This window comes from Megalobrama amblycephala, linkage group LG10 (genome assembly GCF_018812025.1).
Source record: "Megalobrama amblycephala isolate DHTTF-2021 linkage group LG10, ASM1881202v1, whole genome shotgun sequence".
Classification (NCBI taxonomy): domain Eukaryota; kingdom Metazoa; phylum Chordata; class Actinopteri; order Cypriniformes; family Xenocyprididae; genus Megalobrama; species Megalobrama amblycephala.
In genome coordinates, this window is record NC_063053.1 from 22,340,500 (window position 1) to 22,362,870 (window position 22,371).

At 37.8% G+C, this 22,371-nt stretch overlaps 1 protein-coding gene across 1 annotated transcript in view; it reads right to left on the reverse strand.

The window, feature by feature from the left end:
• The window catches only part of sptlc3 (serine palmitoyltransferase, long chain base subunit 3), a 41,598-nt gene that overhangs the window by 4,609 nt on the left and 14,618 nt on the right, over nt 1-22,371 (reverse strand). The window contains exons 5-9 of the mRNA XM_048205437.1: nt 19,587-19,711; nt 17,812-17,905; nt 13,417-13,522; nt 10,616-10,835; nt 5,239-5,365 (exon numbers count right to left, since the gene is read on the reverse strand). Coding sequence (XP_048061394.1) covers nt 5,239-5,365; nt 10,616-10,835; nt 13,417-13,522; nt 17,812-17,905; nt 19,587-19,711 — 672 coding nt within the window. The remainder of the gene's footprint in view (nt 1-5,238; nt 5,366-10,615; nt 10,836-13,416; nt 13,523-17,811; nt 17,906-19,586; nt 19,712-22,371) is intronic.

Sequence of the window (22,371 nt, forward strand, 5' to 3'; positions counted from 1 at the left end):
ACTACACCGTTCCTTACCATTCTTAGAACTGTTCGGCCCGATGGTGAAAAAAGCACTTGTTGTTTCTTAAGAACTAGTCTGACCAACTAGCAGTTTTCAGATTCAAATTATTTTTCAGATTCAAACCAAAACAGTAAAATATCATTTTTAATTACTTGTGCATAACCTAAGAAACATTCATAGGCTTCATCATTTTAATACATTACTAGTAAGTCTGTGCACCCGCCTCCCAACTGTCCACCTGTCACCAGCTGGAGTACCCTTGATTGCCACCAGAGAGCACTTTACCTCAGACTATTGCCACTCAATCAAGGACTACATTTCCCATAATCCATTGCCCGGATTCATCATGCCTGATTACATTAAGCTGTTGCTCATTAGTTTGTTAGTCTCTGCCTATATAAGCCTGATTCATTTGGTCATTCATTGCAAAGTCTTATGTGTCAGCACTGCATTTCTGAGTGCTCATGTGGTTTCCTGTTCTTTGGTTTTGACCCTGTTTGCTTGAGCCCTGTTATTGTTTGGACTGTTTATGACCTTTTGCCTGTTTTTGGATCTGTTAGATTTCAAAACACTGCTTCATGAAGCTTCGGAGCATTATGAATCTTTTGTGTCGAATCAGCGCTTCGGAGCGCCAAAGTCACGTGATTTCAGCAGTCTGGAGGTTTGATACTCGATTCATAACGCTCCGAAGCTTAATTAAGCAGTGTTTTGAAATCGGCCATCACTATATAAGTCGTTATTTTGTCTTTTTTGCACACCAAAAATATTCTCGTCGCTTTATAATATTAAGATAGAACCACTATACTCACATGAACTGATTTAAATATGTTTTTAGTACATTAATGGATCTTGAGAGAGGAAATGTCATTGCTGGCTATGCCATCGGATTTCAACAAAAATATCTTAATTTGTATTCTGAAGATGAATGAAGGTCTTACGGGTGTGGAACGGCATGAGAGTGAGTAATAAATGACATTATTTTTGGGTGGACTAACCCTTTAAGCAACACAAGTGTTTTCAACAATAATAATAAGAAATGTTTCTTTAGCACCAAATTCGCAGAATTAGAATGATTTCTGAAGGATCATGTGACACTGAAGACTGAGTAATGGCTGCTGAAAATTTAGCTTTTGGATATGTCTTTGGCTTACCTTTCAATACACTACTGCGTTTGGAATCTCAAGCTTTGCATTTCCGACCAGTGCATGACACCACCCAAAGCTGTGGCTATGATTGTATCATATTTATGATATTTTGTATAAATGAGGACTGTTTGAGGCGACATCCATACGAAGCCGGAGCTTACCCTAAACCAATCTTTTTTTCCCCCTCGTCTCAAAAAATATCTGCGTCCACACGAAACCACTGAAATGACTCAAAATGATGTAGTATACATGCCAGACCATTATGTGGCACTGTAATTCTGTCACAGAAATGCACTTAAAGCAGCGAAGAAGACTTGGAGCATGCGCATAAACCTAGCGCGCTGAATACAAACTATAGTAAATCTTAGAAATAATGCTTTATTTTGGTTCAGTATCGTCTGCAGCATGAACACAAGCATCTAGAGTCTGCTATTGCTGTTGGTGGTGCTGTTTTGTGGTGTTAGCGCCATCTGACTAGGGTCGACACGTGGGACGATGACATCATCGTTTCAGAAAATATACGGATTGCCCCGTTCACACGAAAACACAAAGACGGCGTTTTCAAATTTATCCACTCTAGGACCTGGTTTCAAAAAAACAGCGGTTTCACCTTTCGAAAACGCCGGATCCGTGTGGACGAAACGCCTATCTGATGAAAAATTTGTGCATATTCACAGAAACGCGTCTCCGTGTGAGGCCTGAATCTGATGGTAATTTAAAAAACCCCGAAATGTTGACAATTCTACAGTAATTTGTAGTGCTCAGGAAGTCTGTACCTACTCTGCGGTAGCATGAACACCAAACAGACCATGTCAAGCAAACCATAGAACAAATATGTCTACAAACTAGTCCTAAAAACAGCTGGCACAAAGATTGGACCACTTTTTTTCCAATATATTTGACTACACTGTTTGCCTGCAAGTTTCATAGTTGTTCTACTTAAATATAGTCGAAAACACTGGGAAAATGGCCAAGGAATTGCAACATAATGTAGTGGCATAAAGCCATACCACCAGCAGTTACTGCTCTTACAAAACAGTCTTAGCAATACCTTAACTTTCCTTTTCTTAGACATAGGCTACTGGAACATATATCTTTCACCCTTATTTCTGTAGGTATAATCAAGAAGAGTTTACAAACAACTATTAGTTCCCTTTAGGATATAGACTGATTTATGTGAAAGACTAGGAAAGGGGCCCAAAGAAGGAGACAGGAAATGACATCATCTGCTCTGCCGTTCAAATCTCATGATCAGTCTTTTAATAGCCCCTCATTAAGACCATTAAGTAGTTAGGTAGACAGAGTAGACCCATTCATAAAATAATCCAAAAACATAGTAACAAACAAAAACAGGAAGAAAACAGTGAAACAATAAAGTCTTATGGACATTATACATTTTCATTACATTTTGAGGCTCATTTCTGTACTCTCTTGAAAACGCCTCTTAATGTGTGTGTGTGGAGTGAGTCGATGTGAAAAACAGTACCAGCTGGTTTTGTTTTGTCAGGCTGAATGGTAGACAAATTTCATTATTTGCCAAGACACTCTTGGCTTGTACATAGGATACAATGGATTTGGCACACAACTGGAGACTTGGGGTAAACTGAGAAGCACGAACTCAGATGCGCACGGTACCATGCGGTTGCCAGTAGATTAGCGGTTACCGCTCTGGACTAGTAATCTGAATTTTGGTGGTTCGAACCACAAAGATATAATTCTAACAACTTAATGCAATTGGAGACACATCAGTAGCTCAATGAACATCAATACTTTTCACTCTTGGTCTTGTTCAGTTTATGTCTACCTCTCTTCTCTCCTTCATTTTTAATGGTGTGAATCATGCAGTTCTGAGGGCTGGCCAGGTCCGCCTCCAGCTCTTTTTGGCACCATGGCCCGAGCTTTTGGAAAACAACATCATGTTTGCATATAATTACCTGTGAACCGATTGGCAGGTATTTCAAAAGGAGGTGTGCTGTAAAGCCAAGCTCAAAAGACCGTATGTCAGCAGAACGAATACAACCGCTGTTAATTTTCATTACATTAGAAACTTTTCAGCTGAAACAATACATACTGGCAAACGCAAGAAAGAGCAGGTGAAGCTCAAACCAAACAATTAGTCATGGATGTAGTACAAGTTCAGGTCTTCCGCAGCCTATTGTGTTGTAAATTTAGAGCGAGATGGAGCATTGTAAAGCGAACTCTCAGAACCGTGTGACTCACCCTCCACAGAAATCTGCATCATGCCAGTTATGACACCCATGGGTGGCTTGTCCAAGTCTGATATAGACATCACAGTATTCAGCAATTCAAAACAGCCTAGAAAGATTCTCTTTGGACAAGTTTGGACTAGAACCACTTGGCCAGCTGAAGCAGGGAGTTTTATTTGAAACAGTTATCTGAATTAAAAGGTGCTCTATTTAAAAAGACTTTGACATAAAAATCCTGAAAGTCTCTGATTTAGGAGTTCCATTTTAATAAATAAACCACATGCATGATTCTAAAGCCGCAGTAACACTAGACTTTGAGCACACAAAATTTCTACAGACACTGTAACGGTTGTGATATGACGTCCCACTCTGCGGGCTTTTTGACCTGAATTCAACATATAACAAATAGTAATAGATTTTAAAATGTAAAAATATACAATCTATGACTTTACTGCAAAAATATCATTATTTTAATTTAGCCAAGAGGTTACACCATGACATATCGATCTTCTACTGGTCACGTCTTGACCAGTAGAATGGTGTAAATTTGCAGGTCCGAGTTTACCAAACTTGAACTTTGGAATGTAGCAAAATGCGAAACTTTAGATTTTTTGATTTTTGAAAACGATTTCAAAACACTGCTTCATGAAGCTTCGGAGCGTTATGAATCTTTTGTGTCGAATCAGCGCTTCGGAGCGCCAAAGTCACGTGATTTCAGCAGTCTGGAGGTTTGATACTCGATTCATAACGCTCCGAAGCTTAATTAAGCAGTGTTTTGAAATCGGCCATCACTATATAAGTCGTTATTTTGTCTTTTTTGCACACCAAAAATATTCTCGTCGCTTTATAATATTAAGATAGAACCACTATACTCACATGAACTGATTTAAATATGTTTTTAGTACATTAATGGATCTTGAGAGAGGAAATGTCATTGCTGGCTATGCCATCGGATTTCAACAAAAATATCTTAATTTGTATTCTGAAGATGAATGAAGGTCTTACGGGTGTGGAACGGCATGAGAGTGAGTAATAAATGACATTATTTTTGGGTGAACTAACCCTTTAAGCAACACAAGTGTTTTCAACAATAATAATAAGAAATGTTTCTTTAGCACCAAATTCGCAGAATTAGAATGATTTCTGAAGGATCATGTGACACTGAAGACTGAGTAATGGCTGCTGAAAATTTAGCTTTGCCATCACAGGAATAATTCACATTTTAAAATATATTAAAATAGAAAAGAGTTATTTCAATTTGTAATAATATTTCACAATATTACTGTTTTTGCTGTATTTGAACTATAGTGTACTGAACTTTACTCTGCCCTTCATAGTGGTCTCAAGCCTTTTCTATGATGGTGTGAACTGCAGCGAAACTAAAATGAAACACGATGTCTTATCTAAAAACATAAATATATGGATTAACGCATATCAAAAACAGAAGGCAGCTGGAGTAAACCCTTATAACATCTGGTGCCATTCTGCTGACTCCTAATACCTGGAAATATGTGACCTTTCCTTGACTAAAGGTCTAAAGGAGTCTTTAAGCCAGTCCCATTGCTTTATTGAAATCTGTTTTCCATGAGTTATACACTGTGGTGAAATACATTTTATATGGTTATTAAATCCATGTGAATCTCTTTCCTATTGGATTCCCCATGTTTAAGGAGAAGTGCTGGGTAGAGAATTTCAGTGTATTCCGATATTACAATGACTGACTGATTTGAATGGCGGGTCTCAATGTCCTCTGACACATCAAGTGTAAAGTAGTGCATCTGTTGACTTCAGTCATGTGACTTTCTAAAAAAAGTTGGGCAGTCCCTTTCATGATTTTATGTCTTAGTATTGTTTCAGTGTCTTTGCAGTGCTTTGTTACTAACCTTCTGTTGTGCCATCGACTCCCATGATGCATTTAATTGCCCTGATGATCTGCTCCACGACAGGTGGGGACATGGCTGTAGCGTAAACTGCGCTGTGAGAGTGAGACCGCAAATAATCCACCAACTCCTGCAGAAAAACAGAACACGTCCATTATTAGAGGAATGCTTCAGCCCAAAATTAAAAGTTTCATCATCTACTTAGATTTATGTCACAAAAGTTCAGACATTTTGCCTGAGATCTTCTTTTGTGGTTCACAGAAGAAAGAATACTGGGCTAAAACATAATAATAAAGAAATAAAATTAATTTTAATTCTATTTAACTGAATTAATTTCTTTAATCAAAATTGAATGCAATTCATTAAATATAAAATATATCAAACTGAATAAAGCAATGAATACCGACATAAAAGTAGTAATTTATTATAGAAAATATTAGGGTGAACCCTTTTAAATACTTTATGGGCAACACACAATGTCAATGTTTCACAAGTTGCGGTAATGTAATGGTTTAAGACTGGTTTGTGAGTCTTGAACACTGAGCAGATGATCCATGAGAAATGTATTGCATGCTTAAACCAGATAGTTAACCTCAGATTTGTGAATTAAAATGTCACTTAATGGCCTGGTTTCATAGACGGGACTTAGATCAAGCCAGAATGAAACCTTAGTTCAATTAGGACATTTAAGTAGCTTTTATAAATGCCTTAGAAAAACATATTACTTGTGTGCATCTTGAGACAAAACAGTGTCATTGACATATTTTAAGATTTGTCAGTGCAAGTTGCTCTCAGATAAGACATGCTCAAGCATGCATATTAGTCTAGGACTAAGCATAAACTTTGTCTGTGAAACTGGGGGAAAATGACTTAAAACACTGTGCTGTCTGAATTACACCACTAGAGGGAGATGAAACCACACAGCACACACCTGAGACACTGATCATCCTGTGATAATGACAGCCATTCATTGTCCTTGTATAAAATCTGTCTGTTTGTGACTAATAACGGATGTTTGTTTAGCAAACTACTTGTATTGGATTCCCTGAATTAATTACACTAACAGTAGTTCTGACAATGAGGCAAACACATTTGGACATTAATAAAGCCTTTTCGGTTGGACTTTATTTTACAGTACGTGCACCTATGTGTACTAACAGTGTGCTTACCTAAGAAAGTAGGTAAAATAAGGTAACTACATAGTATGTACATGGGGAACAGGACTGTAAAATAAAGTGCTACCATTTTTTCTGTACAAACTATTTTTGTTGTCATTCAATGAGGTGACATTTTTTCACAAACAAGCAGTTTTGGAGATTGTGCCCTGTCTGTCCTGCATCCATTAAAAAGGCTTCTGAGCAGAAGCTGGGGCCAGTATCCAGCTCTTAATTGCTGTCCTCAGACATCTGTATCCACTGTGGAGGGGTGAGGGGAGGGGACGCACCTCGCAGTGCACACTGGCCTCTGCATCCAGATGTGTCCTCTACTTTGAGGACGGGGGCGAAGGGGTTTTTTAGGGGAAAAATCTATGAAGCAAACATCTGCTTCCACTTAGAGTGCAAAATTTGCAGTGCTTTAGGTCCTGGGAGCTTTGTGGAAACAGCATAAGATAAGTCAGTTAAGAGAACGTGTCCGAAATCCACCCACATCTGTGGAGCGAGGGACTGGCTGGAGCCGTATGGCGGCTCTCTTTGTGTACCTCCCACTGCGCCTGTGTACAGTGTCCTTATTGCTGCTGAGAGCATATTTTACTCTACTGCAGTTGAGTACCTTTATAAAAGAAAACAGTAAACCTATGTGAAGGGAACAGAAATTTTCTTTTACAAGTTGACAGGTATGACTAAAACGGTCTGCAAACTGCAACACTAGATTTTTCAACAGAAACACACTTTTTTTATGATTGTTATATACATTTATACAACAGTTCTTTCTGATTCTCTAATCTGATTGGCTGAGAGCCATGCAATATTCTCCCAGTATCAGCACCGGTACCGTTTTACCATTTGTATCACTCTGTTTGTGGCGACTGTCATGGCGGTTGAGCAAATTTACCATATTATTTTAAAAATACTACTTGTGTTGGGTCACGAAATGTAGTTTAGAGAGTTTTTTTTTTAGGTGAGAATGAAGTTATTTAGACTTTAAAAAAGAGACTCATATATAAGCATTGCGCCTATTTTACTATTTGTTTGATGCGTTCACAGATGCAAGCTCCAGGCCATCAGCGGATGTCCAGTGCTCGTGTACCCACAGAGAACAGCTTCATCTCGGCAAATCCTTTGGGTATTTGTCGCTGGCTGTAGATAGTGGTTAAAAATATAATTAATTTGGAATATATATGATTTGGGTTAAGGGGAAAATTTAATTTTATAACTTTATATTTAGAATATATTTTACTTAAATCCCGTACTGGAGCTCTACTTTTGTATGTTTGACTTATGTTTTTTATTTATTTGATTGATCAATGAAAGTTAAATTATTAGGCCATTAGATGGCAACAAAGACTCTCTTTATGAGTGAATCAGAACAAGGAAGTTGTTTTAGTGCTGTGGGAACTTTTAAAAGGACAAAGTTAAAGATGTCGCTTTCCTCTGCAGACATTCAAACTGATTTCTTTATAATGGATTTAATATTATGGACATCGACCTGAAGAATTAATGTTATATCAGATGCAGGTAATACACGCGTTTAGTCGATATCTCTCTTTCATAATACTCTAATCTACATAATCCAATAAGCTTCAATGAAGAGACTCAAAGTTCCTTCGATACTATTTCTGAAGTGACGTTTTAGAATTAGTAACAGAGGCTTGGGCTCAACTGTTAAACTGTCAACTTGAGATTTGAATCCATGGTGGAAGGAAGTAGTTCTACATAAAAGAATGTTTTTAAAGACACTCTGTTGTTATTCTTACTTATTTACACACTTGTGTCATCAAACTGTTGTATAAACACAATATCACACTCATAGCCATGCAATATGGCTGTATATCAGCATGCTGTGATTACCTACGGTCTTGTGTCTACGGCCTAATCACAGCCATGCTGATATACAGCCATATCGCATGACTACGAGTGTGATATTGCTCACATATAGTCCAAGATAATATTAATCAATTAAAAGAAAATTGTATTTTGTCTTATAAAATAAACAAATTTAATAAGTGTTGGATCGCCACATGATGTGAAAATCTGACTGATGTGAAAAACAACTACTTTATAAAGCTCCGGCAGTCACGTGACCCATTCTGTTTACACCACCATGATGGCAGGCAGGGACAGCCGGGAGCAAATATGAAATGAAAGGCGCCAACATCAGTTTCCAGGCAACAGAGTTCACTGCGCGCTTTAATTAAAAAAATATAGACATGTACATAGCAAAACATAATAAATTAAACATAACAGATCCCTATAATGCCCCCAGGGTGCTTTTAACGTGTATCGATAAAGGAACGGATAGCTTGTCTGACCTGTAGTATCCTGATATGTACAACTACCTCATCAATTTTGCCTCATCCTCCTCCGGAGACTCTTTAAAAGCCTACAAAAACCTGGAGGAGTAAATGGACACAATCTAATTTTGTTATGAATATTCAACTTTGTAGTCTGTCGGCTAAAACCTGCTTCGTCGTCATTGGAAGGGTAAGTCAACTGTGTTGTTAGGTAACGTAATCGGCCCTAGCTGGCCTTGTTTGTAGGTAACGTTAGTCAGCATAGCAATATCACTGTGAGTATAGTAGACATCATAAATATCATGAAATCTTACCTCGTTTAATACCAATTTTTTCCCAGACATGAAAATATGCAAATGAGGTGCCATTAGTTGCCCCTCGAAATAATCAATAATTATTTTTTTGAAATTTTTATGGAAATGTGTGTGAAAAATTGTATTTTATGTTCGGCCATAGTTGTGAAAATTCTTATATTGCCTATCAGCCCAGTTATTTAACACATTTTAAACTCTTTCATATCATTTTTGTGTTACTATTAAACATAAAAACCCTTATACAACCCTTAGGAATACTGAGATAAAAGACAAAAAAATACAAATACAACCATCTGTTGTTTTGTTGTGTTGGTTAGCACGTTTTATTGCAGTGAACCATTTCAGTCCTCTATCCGGATCCTTAGAAATACGATAAAATGATTTCCCCTTTGCTTTCCCGTGCCTGTTCTGGCATCCTGGCGCACAGCAGCTGTCCAGCATGTTGAAACAGTAAGGTTTGTAAGGTCTAAACAGTCTGGTTTTAAATGATTGTTCGACCAATGCTACAGCCGCTCTAGCGCTCTTCTGATGGCCTGCCAAAATGGCGGAGTTTAGATTACGTGACGTCAACCTCCGGAGCTCTATACACTACCGTTCAAAAGTTTGATATCGTTCAAAAATGTATTTAAAAAATGCATTATGCATTAAATTGATCAAAAGTAACAGTAGAGACATTTATAATGTTACAGAAAATTGCTATTTCAAATAAATGCTGTTTATTTTGAACTTCATCAAAGATTCTTGATAAAAGTGTTCATCAAAATTCCACATTCCGGTTTCCACAAAAAGCACCAAATCAGAATTATTTCTGAAGGATCATGTGACAATGAAGTCTGGAATAATGTCTGAAATTCAGCTAAATAATACCATTTTAAAATAGAAACAATTTCAAATAGAACAGTGTTATTTTAAATTGTAATAATATTTCACGTTGTTACTGTTTTTACTGTATTTTTGATCCAATAAATATAGCCTTGGTGAACATAAATGACTTCTTACCGACCTCAAACTTTCGAATGGTAGTATACATTATAGACAGGTACCATGTTAGGAAGCATCCTGTGAAAACCTGGAATTTTGATTTGACCCATAAAACAGAGCTGGCATTCGGCCAACAGTCTCTCAACTTATTAACAACGCACTCAATATTACACGCACATGGGGTCTCTCTCTCTCTCTCTCTCTCTCTCTCTCTCTCTCTCTTTCCCCCTCTCTCTGTTCTCCAAAGCATGTGTAATTCAAAAAACCTGCAGTCTTTTTCGTTTTCAGTCTTTTATAATCAACTGCCATGTCCGTGATGTGGTTATGAAGTGAAGTGGTCTTTTTTAATGGAGTAATGAGAAGAGAGAGGCGGTGTGACAGGAGTGTGAGTGACATTTGGGTAACATATGTAGTTTCACATCATGAAATGAGACCATGTGTGTGCGTTTGAAAACGACAGGAAGGGAGAGTGGTGTGCAGGCTGGTGCATCGTGCATTTCTGCACCACTAGCGTCACCAAACGACAAACAGTAGCTCAATAGGCCAAATTTCTGTAAAACTTTGGGCTGATTTTTTGCCTCAGGAAATGCCTTGTTAGAAGGCCCCTGACAGTAAAGTATTACATGATGCCCACCTTTTTTCCAGCTATGTACCCGCCAGCAGCCCCGAAGCTCTTAGTGAAGGTGCCCATCAGAACGTCCACTTCGTTGGGGTCCACTCCAAAATGTTCTGTAACTCCTCGACCTGTGGGGCCCACGGCCCCAATGCTATGGGCCTCGTCGAGGTACAGATAAGCCTTGTACTTCTTCTTTAGTGCTAAGATCTCCGGCAGCCGGACTAGAGAGCCTTCCATACTGAAAGAAACAGAGACAAAAAATATTTCAGTTAAAATGTTTGAAAGTCAGAATTCAGATCACTGACATACTGTAGAATGTTAACATGTAAACAAGGCAAATATGTATAAATAATTTAAATGATTAAAATATTTCAATAAATGGTTATATTGTGTATATATAATATTACATATTATTATATCTTAAAAATATATTATAATAAAAATATATGATATTATAATATTAAAATTGATAACTAGATACAAATACATAGAAAAATACATTTTAACTTTCATAATCCATAAACTTTAATATTTTAAATTTAAAATACCTACCAACAACTTTTCATGCCATTTAATAATACATGTCAACACTACTATATAATGTCTCTACTACTTGGCAGATATCACTGAAATAGACATCCTGAAAAATCACACCTGTCTCAGTGACGGCACTAGGCACAGTAAATGATTTGATCTAGTTATCTGTACAGTGGTTGCAAGTTTGTGACGCATTTATAATCTTCTATAATTGTGCATGAATGTCATATAAAGTTCATGAACCTTCAGTGTTCACGTCACAGCATAGATTTATGCAATAAATGACCTTACAAAAAGGGTTATCAATGCTCACGAGGCTGGAAAGGGTCACACAACCATGACTGTAGACTTTGGCCTCAATAAACCAACAATCAGACAGGCAGTGCCCAAATGGGTGACATTACACATCAGAAAAACAAAAGAAACAAGAGTGATAAAGAGGCACAGACAATTTCATTATCTCCACTGTAGCTAAAGAAGGTGCTACCGGTAATTAAATCCAAAAGGTTTTAGCTGTTCGTCAACAACAATTATAGTAAATAGCTATTTGAGCTATAATTTCGTAGGAAAGGTACTCTATGAATTGGGTTTTTATTAATTTCCTCTTTCATTTGATGTATCTGCTTACATTAAGGCCAGGCCCGGATTAACACAGTGTAGTACCCTAGGGTGACCACATTTGAAGTGGGGTGACCTATGCTAGTGCAACATGAACATACCATGCTAAATACATTTATTTCCATCATAAAAGGCATATATGAGGACTACATGCAAAACCATATGTATAAAAAAAGCAAGCCCAAGAAAGACGGTTGCAAGCAATCATAACAGCTGAATTCAGCAGCAAAACACACACGCTGAACTTTACAAGCATCTAAGTTACCATCTAAAAGAGAAAACCGTTCCAAAAATTTCAAATCGACAAAAGCGTCACATATTTGCAGAGAAATAATGGTAAATAATGGTAAATAATGCCGCGTTCCAGGCAACCCGTAACCCGTGTTTTTACGACCTTCTACCCGTGAAAGTGCACTGGAACAGCAGTCAAAGTCGTGACTTCCCACCCGTGAACTCGTACTCCCAGTTACGGGTTCTGACGTCACATAGCCCGCGAAACATCAATGGCAGCCCCTACGGATGCGGTGTTTATGCAAGTGCACGGTAAAATAAAAGGTATAACCGCTTCTCTTGCCTTATGCGCCGTTTTCCTCCTCCGTTTCCCTCAAATAAGCAAGGAGTAAGCACCTTTGGCGATAGAAATAATTGTTAATGAGCATAAGCCCCGTACGGTCCGCCATGTTGGTTTGTTTACACTTTTAGGCATTTTGGTGTGACTTTCCTGGAACGCTACAAAGTGGTGAGTCGTGATTTGAAGTCGTGACTTACGGGCTCAAAAACCTGCCTGGAAAGCAGCATAAGCCTTACCTAAGCAGAAAATCTTTTTTTCTAGAATTTGTGCATGCAAAATCGTTAATTCTGCCTTCACGTGCCATTGGAATTATCATAAATACGAGCTTCCTAGGTAAAATAAATTGTACATGAACACTTACATATATGTGTAATCATTTGAAGCGTATTGTATGTTTTATACACAGCAAAATTTGCCTGCATTTGACCGAAATAACAGAATCGTCAGCCACCGGACTATCTAGATAACACTGTGAATGTTTATATGGTTGTCAGTGCATGGGACACCACATAGGCCTATAATTTTGGTTTTAATAAGATTTTCCCAATAAATAGGCAAGAATAAACGTGGTATTCTCCATGCAGCGGCATGCAGAGAAATGGGAACGCGGGGGCACCGCGATGTAGGACTGAAAAATCGGATGGGACAGATTTTTCAGTCCCGCGCCCGCCCGCCCGCTTCCCGCAGGAATCATTTGATTCTCCCGCAACCCGCACACGAGTAGTGTCTCACCACCCGAGCCCAACAAATCTTGTCCCGCGCCGCACTCTGTTGCGTTGGGTCCCGCGGATCTCTACCGCGATGCGACCGCAAACTGGGCACTTTCACTTTCGCGATCAAAGGGGCAGGGCTCTTTATATTCTCTCTGTATATATTGTATCATTAACTGTTCATTTTGTATTCATATCTTTCCAGCTAAATATATACAAAACATGATAAAAAAAAAAAAAAAAAAAAAAATCATTATCTTAATCACTTGGTGCCCCCCTATTGGCTGGTGCCCCAGGGCACTCGCCCAATCCCGTCTATGGATAATCCGGCCCTGATTAAGGCTGGAATGAATATGATTGTAAACATTCACAAATGTTCTGACCTGTAAATGCCCTCCACCATGATGAGAATCTTCTTCCAAGAGCGATGGGTACGAGGCTGCCCTGAGCAAACCGCTTCCTTCAGGAGCTTTTCTAAACTCTGCATGTCTGCAACCAAACACAAAACAGACACATTATGACACAATCAGGTATTAAAAGAAATACACACTGTTGGATGGTATTTTAGCCTAATCAAACAAAAAGCATACTTATTTTTAGGTCTTCCCAAACCAAAATAAGAAGGATACGCTAAATGTCAAGTGGTTGGACACAAGACATTTTTATGTGCCAGTCATGAGCAGTGGAAATTTAGTTCTATATTATATGAAATCATCTTTAGGAATGTATATGGCTGTAATATTAAATCACTAAGCTCTATTCCAAATTACAAACAACCCAACATGCTAGATGCTTCTAACTGTATGTGGCCAACACGTTTTGTTCTTGTTTTTCTTGTGTCAGATTACTGAGACACAAATCTGGCAGTGTTGCTAGAAAAATAAGCAACATGGTATGCCAAAAATAACTGATCCACCTCATCAAAATAAGCCTAAATAGTTTCGTGCGATTTTGGGAGTGTGAGGGTGTTTATGGATCAAGGAGAATTGCTTGAATTCAGTTATCTGATTTATTATCGCATAAACTTGCATAAAACAAACATTAACCAAGGGTAAATTGCATCTTACTGCAAAGAAAAAAAAAAGCCTTTCTAATAATTGTATCCTAGGGGAAGGGCTGGGAAAGGCAGAAACAAGGAATGAAAAGGGAAATAAATTACAGTGATTAATAGCGATGTTATGTAAAACGGAGCTCTGACAGCACGCTGGGATATTTGACGATGGTGTTATTGGTTGGTCATATTTTATTGTGTAAGCCCAAATGTGTGACTGTATTCTGTAAATAAACCTCCCAAAAACTCAACTCAAATCCATATTTAGCCTAAAGTCACTAACTGTATATAATAACCAGACGTGGCAACACTACAAACTAGCCAACAGATGGCAGAGTTGAACTGCAAAATCAAACATTTTCAAAGCAGCTGCATGTTTGATTCTGGCCTGTGTCGCATCCTGATCTCATTCCTCCTCTCTTACTCTAAAAACTTCCTGCCTTCTCTACTGTCTCTATGAATAAAAAGTGACAAAAAGCCCAAAGAAAAGAATGTTCCATATAGTCTCTCATTAAAGTGGCCTCATTTCAAACAGGTGGACATATTTAGGCCAGTGAAGGCCAATGTGGACGCGGCCTGCTTTCACTATCCGTGCAGTCCTGAAATACTACACTCAACTAAACAGATCTGCCAAAGGTTTCAGGTTAAGAACAACTACACAAAGAAGAATGACAATTAAAAATTAATACTGGATGAAAAAAAAAGGCGTGGGGGCTTAAATGTTAAACTATGTTTGGCTAAATCTTTGTTTACATGTGTGTTATGTGTGTATCACTAGTTTATTCAATATGACAATGACAGTATTTTTAGCTTGGTTATAGAAGTTTTAGAATAATTGTGTTTATAATACAAAAACATTTGGTGTGTAGTGGAAACCTACCCACTCACTACAAAGTCTGTCTCATTGACATGTACAAAACAGCAATACTCATTATTCAAAACAATGATGTGCAGCTTTCAAGTGAAACCACAAAAATCCACTCACTTTTTCTGTGTACCATATTTACCATATCTACAGTATTTTCCCTTGGAAAATCCAAGTCTTTATGTAATTGATAAACTAAAAAGCTAAAACACAGGCCTAAATATTCCCTATGTCAGCAGCACATTCAAAGCATTTGAACAAATTGAGTCTGTTTGCGTTCAAATGTGCAAATGAGCATAAGCTGACACCAACCAGAGAAACAGATAAATAATATCTACCTTCCTGCAGAATTTATGCTGTTTTTCATTTGAAGTTGGATGTGGGATTTTCTTCTGACCATTGCGCAATCCTCAGAAGATAACGGATAAAGAATCAAAATGGCAATGCTAGCGTTAATGTGGGTAGGTATTTGTCAACAAACATGTCCTAACAACCAAAATGAGCATAATACATTGTTATGCAATGCCAACATTTCTTCTGCAGGTGCACAGGTAAACAGAGAGGATCGTACCATATTTTACACCTCTGTCTCTGCAAATGCTTGCTAAACAGGTTTGCATTATGATGTAATTATGAACTATGACTCATTGATGCATATCATTTGCTTCAAAGTAAATGTTTATCATTAACTCATCATATCCGCAATGTTATATCATGCCCTCACATCTCAATGAAACCAGAAGTGGGGATCTCTGAGATTCCAAGACGATGAGAGTCCCAAGTTTGACTTCAAGTGACATTCTATAGCACTTTTCTGAGTAGGAAGCTGCATATAAAGAACGTGAAGCTACGTCACACCGCGTTGCATGCTGGGATGGCCCCTCCGTCTTAGCAGGATAGCCCTCTGCTACTGATACTGAAATTAATACCGATACCTAAACCTTTTGTTTTTTGCTTTTAAAAGAAATACTCACATTCTCCACGGCACCCTTTGCAGGAAGAGAAGCTATTTTATTGCATTGCATGATAATTTAATGTTTTCACTGTAGTTTCGCAAAATTCCATTCACAATGTATCTGGTTACCATAAAAACAGTGTCAAGCGCTGGGCGCTCGCTGCTGCTTCTTCAGCCATCACACATTAGAAATGTCCAAATAAAAATGTGTGTTCAATAAGCTGAAAGAAGTCGCTCCATTTCTTAGAGGTTACATTCAGCGAACAGACACGGACACACTGTTTTTTATATATATTTATTTCAACACAGGACAACCAAAATCAAGTCCTGAGAAACTTGTGAACAGTTGCAGAGGATGTGTGCAAGTTTTGCTAATTCACAAGCCGACAAACTGTGAGGGTCATACTCGCAAAGGTAATTTTAAACTAAACAAAATGCAAAACTTGCAAAAACACTCAGCAATTTGATTATTTGATTGATTATTTTATTTAGTGATAGGCAATGGGTTTAATGAGTGACATTATTATTAGATTTGCTATCCCACGTCTTTGTCACCCCCTCAACCTGCTTCCCTTAGTGTTTTTACACGTAGAAAAGGCAAAAAATCCTCGTAATATAGCGTCTAAACAAGATAGTTACCCAGAACTCAACACGGCGTAACGTCAGCTTCACATTCTCTAGCATCAGGGTATGCTTACACAACAACGATGTAAACAAAAAAAAAAAAAAACGCTAACGTGTTTTCTTTGTATAGATGACAAAGCTGTCAAAACGATCCTCGTTCACATGGATTAGTGAAAAGGACCAAAAATGCTGTATTATGCTTAGGGTTGCCAGGTTTTCACAACAAAACCCGCCTAATCACGTTACAGGGGGCATCGCCCCAGTAAAAATCGAGTCCCGTGGGGTAAAATCTGCTTTTTTGGCGGGGTTCCCCCGGTAAAAGTAGCATTCCAGGGAGTAAATATCATGTTATTGGGGTTGTTTCAAACTGTGGACATTAAAAACAACCCGCGGCAACACTGTTAAAGTAGCCCAATTCCACTGGAAAAACACAGACTTGGCAACACTGATTATGCTGGCAGGTCAGTAGTTGGTGATGTCACTTTGTAAAGAAAGACTATGTGCCTGTGCACATACAGGGCACTTGCGCCAAATGCACATGCTTATAGACTAAACACTTAATACGCATGTGCATGCGTCACTGTTTTCACAGATCCGCGTTTTTTTGTTGTTTACACAGAGATGATAATAGTATCATTTTCAAAAACGTGCACCTTGAAATCCATTTTCAAAAGTTGCATTTTCAGGCCCCCAAAATGCCGTTGCCGTGTAAATGAACAGCCAAAACGCATAAAACGTTTTCAGTTTTTAGTTGAAAATGGTGTTGTGTAAACAGCCTCTCAGTTCTCACCCTAATCAAACACACCTGAACCAGCTAATTAAGGTTTAATTTGAACACTGCGGCCAAGTGCAATGGAGTAGGGTTGCTAAACTCCTCTGTCACTTTTATCAAGAACATTTAAGGTCAGACAGAGGCATGTAAAGTCTCTAGGATTCACCTTAAGGACCCACAACCAAGTATTACATGGCAATGTCAGAGTACATTCAAGCTTTTGTTCTTCATGCATCATGTATTCCTATCCATCCTCTGGAGAAAGATGCACATCAGTTATCTAGTAGCTACACAAGAATACCATTAACTACAATGGATTCTCTAGAGCACAGCTATTATAAAACCCAAAATATGCCTCGCTGCAGGCTAATGCTTAAATTTAGTTGGCTAACCATCACAAACTGCAAAGGCGATCACCTCAGAATGTTGAACTCTGAGCAGTTGCGTTGATAACTGAACACACCGTGACCTGGTATGTTTAAATTTCATAATATTGTGAACATGTACTTACTGTTGTGTTTGAAGACTCGAATGGTTGCCCCCGACAACCTGGCTCCCAGGATAAGGGACGTGTGATTTAGTTCATCACTCAGGATCAGACAGCCCTGGAAACAAGACATATGTTACTGCATGGCTCTGAACACATTAGCAGGAATCTAAAGCAGGAATCCATCAATAACATGTTGTGTGAAATAATAATGTGAGCGTCAGAGAAAACATGATCAAAACAGCACCTTTTAAATCACTGTTTACAGTGTTTAACAGAAAGTCAGACTAAATACCATACTATAATATAAAGAGTAAAAATAAAAGACTAAATTAGAACCTGGAAATAACAATGTATTATTATATGCATGTATTATACAGTACTTCTGATTTTTTACATATTTTATTTGTTAATTAATCTATTTTTATTATCTTCCCTCTCACTCTCATTTTCTTCATTGAATCTTAAATTGTCAATTCACTTGAGCTCATTTAATTATCTGAACCACAGGTTCAGTCCTGTCCCAGATAGGGAATGATCTGTCATCCATCCTTATATTTTGTCTACAAAGAAGACATGCAAGTACTTCTGGGAACACTACTACGTAATGATTTAAATCAGCTGATGCATTTGGAAGACACTTTTATCCAAAGCATCTTAGGGACCATTCAAACAGAACATGTTTCTGCAGTTACAAATGTGAGACACAGGTCAGTGAAAAAAAGAAAAGAAAAAAAAAGCAAGCTCTTGAGATGCGTTTTTTTTTTTTTTTTTTTTTAAAGTTGAACTTGAGTGATGAACTTTGTTTTTAAAACTATGCAAGACACAAGCACAATGGTCAAACACGTCTGTCTAGCACAGTGTTTCTCAACCCTGGTCCTGAAGGACCCCCAACACTGCAGGTTTTGTCTTTCTCCCTAATTAAACACACCTGATTCAACTCATCAGCTCATTAGAAGAAACTCCACTACCTGAAATGAGTGTGTCAGACAGAGGAGACTTTCAAAATGTGCAGTGTTGGGGGTTCTCCAGGACCAGGGTTGAGAAACACTGGTCTAGCACATGTTTACACGGAAAAACAACAGAAAAGCAGCACAGTGGAATGCAAAAACACATTCTGTGTGAATGGACCCTTACAGGGCATTCTAACACTAAGCGTGTTTGCTCGCAGTTTTTTGTCGCCAGGATCTTCTGATGTGAACTGGATGATGAAGTCTCAATGTCAGCAGTGCATGGCCTGATTCAACAATGGTTGCTGTCATCTCCTCTTCAACTCGAGAGGACTTGAACTGACACCTCCTCCACAAGGCACAAGTTGTGTGCTTAACTAATACCTCAAGGCAGCAACATCATGAGGACCTTCTTAAGGGAAAAACATCCCCCTCAGCACAATCAAACCAGTTAAATTTTTCTGGCACCTTAAGAAAGTCCCCCAGCCCTCTGGTTCACATCCAAATCCTGAGGTCTTCTCATCTGAGCTGGTTATGATGACCACATCATTGGGCCCAGTATAAACAATCCCTAATGAGACACCCTAAACAAACAATGTCAGTTCTAACTGTGCTTGTTTATCTGATTGAGCATCATTTTTAACAAGGGTTTGTTTAGTGTGCTGGTTCATTGGGTTATTCTGTGGTGCGTGAAAATAGTGGTTTATAGTGGCAATTAATAGCAGGCGCCTAGAGATAATAGATTAATATACCACACTTGTGAGCTCACTTCAGCAGATAAAATTGAGTGATTTAAGACAGATGTAAAAAATAAAGAGGCACCGTTATGGATTAATTTTTAATGCTGACCTTTCCGACTAATGCTGGAATGTTCATGGAATTGGTGGCGAAACCCATTCCAAACGCCATGGCAGACTCCATGCCCAAGAACTCAGCCACAAGTCGCTCCAGTTCCTCATGGATGCTGAAGTTGCCTATAAAAAAAAAAAGATAAAAAAATTTATAATATGGCACTTTTATCACAGAAGTCTTCTTGGTCTATTTCCTTTATACAATAAATGGAAACAGGAAATGTCAAGAGTACCACAGCTCAACATATCAGGAACACATGTGCTGACCACATCCTTTAACCACAAGACCAGTGAATGTGAAGAAAAACTGAAAGACTGAATTCGCTTGAGATTATCAATACCTTGAGGAGACTTTTAAACAAATAAACTCCAAAGAAACAACTCTCCATGTCACAGAGGGTATTCAGGACCATGAACAACAGGAAGTGTTAGAAGCATTCTGACAGGATAAAAGAACAACAGTAGACCTCTCTGCTCTCATTTATTTCCCTTTGCTGGATGTAAAATTGCATTAATAAAAAAAATAATACTTTTTTTTGGTAATACCACAGACATACACTTTAAGAATTTATTAGACCACAGTCTTTCCTGGTCAGATTAGGGATTCTACAGCTTTGGAGGAAAATAGTTTCAAATTTTTCAGCATGTCTTCTTCAGCGTTTCTAGTTTTAGAGGCTCAGACAGCATCAGCATAGGGGAAACAAATGAGATCTGCCAGAACATGTGAGGTAAAAGGTTATTAATCACTCAGTAGGTGTCTTCAGAGACTAAAGACATAACTACAGACAAGAAATACTGCCATAACAGACAAAAACAAACAGAACATCTGATACTGTGAGATAAAAATGTGACCTATGCCTCGTATGTTAAATATAGATAGATATATCAATTATTAAATATATAAATAATTATTAAATTAACTGCTATGAGTATTTAGAACTTTATTTTTCTTTTGAGTTCATAGCACTGACATATTTCAAGTAAACTGAACTGTTTCATTGTTTTGAGTTGTATGAACTCATTTCTTTTAATTTAGACTAACTTAAGTTTAACTAAAAACTGGACTGGGATTTCTATCTCCCACCATGCTTTGCCCATGGCACTTGAAAGGGAGAGTAAATGCTAAAATTAAGTGTTATTATAATGAGCAAGATTAATGGTAAGGGAGATTTAGTAGTGATTAATGATTTGTTATGCCAATTTAGAAGAGTTTCTGTTAATGTGGTTTTTTACGAGTTACCAACATGGTGACAAGTGGCGCATACGGCTTGGTATGAGAGCAGTAAGTTACATGTTTTGAGTTGCTGTACTCATTCAGTAAGTGTTATATCATGCTATTGTTAACATGTTAGCAAATTAGCATTTTCTGTATTTTCTTAGGGTTTACAGTTGCAAGAACTAAAAAAAAAGTTAATTAACTAAATATTTTATGTTAACTGCTTTCAAAATATAAGTTAGCTAACTCAGTTCTTCAAGTTAGGAGCAATTAACATGCATGAGTACTACAAACTCAAAACTTGATAGTTCTGCTTACTTAAAATTGGGAACATCATAACTAAAAAAAAAAAGATTTTAACTGATTACCTCAAATTTGTTGAGTTAGCCCAACTTATTTGGGTTTACAGTGTAATGTTCTTTTTTATTGCGACTGCAGAATGATGTCATTGCTTTTTGAAGTAACTAACAGGCCTTAAAGTTAGAAGTAGTTGGAAAAGTTGAGAATTTACAAATTGAATCACTTTAAAGGAAGAGTTCACCCAAAAATTAAATTCTGTTATTATTAATCACCATCATTTTGTTCCAAACCTGTATGACTCATGAGTTGGAATTTGAATTGAATTGGCCACACCCCACAGGTTGTCTAACTGGACATTGAATTGGGATGACAGGAAGAGGAATTCTGGAAATCCCCCATATGTTGTCTGTATGATTTTACTTGTGTTTATGTGTGATCCCATAAACCCCTCTCACCCACCAAAGTGGCAAACAGACCATAAAGGTCTGACTGCTGGAAATGTTTAACAGCTTTAAAAGCAAGAAATTCTGGCTAAAGATATTTCCTACTGAATAAGACAGCAGTCAAGAGTGAGTGCACAACACTCAATGTTTGTCTGTGAATAAATGCCTCTCCTTTTACATGATTCCTATAGAGAGCTTTGTACTCTAATACACCATTGATTACTCCAGACCTCTGATCATTCCCTCTCACAGCAGCAGCTGAAGCGTGATGTGTTTGATTAAACCTGAATCAGGTCCGGGGCGGCTAAACTGCACTTAAATGTGATAACTGAGACGCTCGCTCTATGCACAGGAAACACACAAGGGTCTTGACTTGTAACTGGGGTATTGTAGTAGTCTAATGAAGTGAGAAATGAGAGTGAAGATCACAATCACCTGCTGGGAGTGTATACACCTTCAGAAACTGCCCATAAAACAGCAAGTTCTCAAAACATCTTAACCTAATTTAATTTAAATGGATGGGAACAGCTCTGAAAACAGCATCAATGAGTTATGTTCAGGTTTAAATACAAATTAAGCTTGATAAACAACATCTGTGGGCACAGACTACCACAGAAAGTCATGTTTACAGTAATATTTACAGTGGAAGTTTATGAGACAAGGCACTGCACCAGATTAACATATACAGGAAGAACACAGCATAACATTTTAACGTTATATTTGTTAACATGAGACTAATATGATAAAATTGCTTACTAATCCTGTCTGTGTTGTTATATACAATATTTCAACTCCTTTTGCACAAAAGTCTGTAAACACTGTAA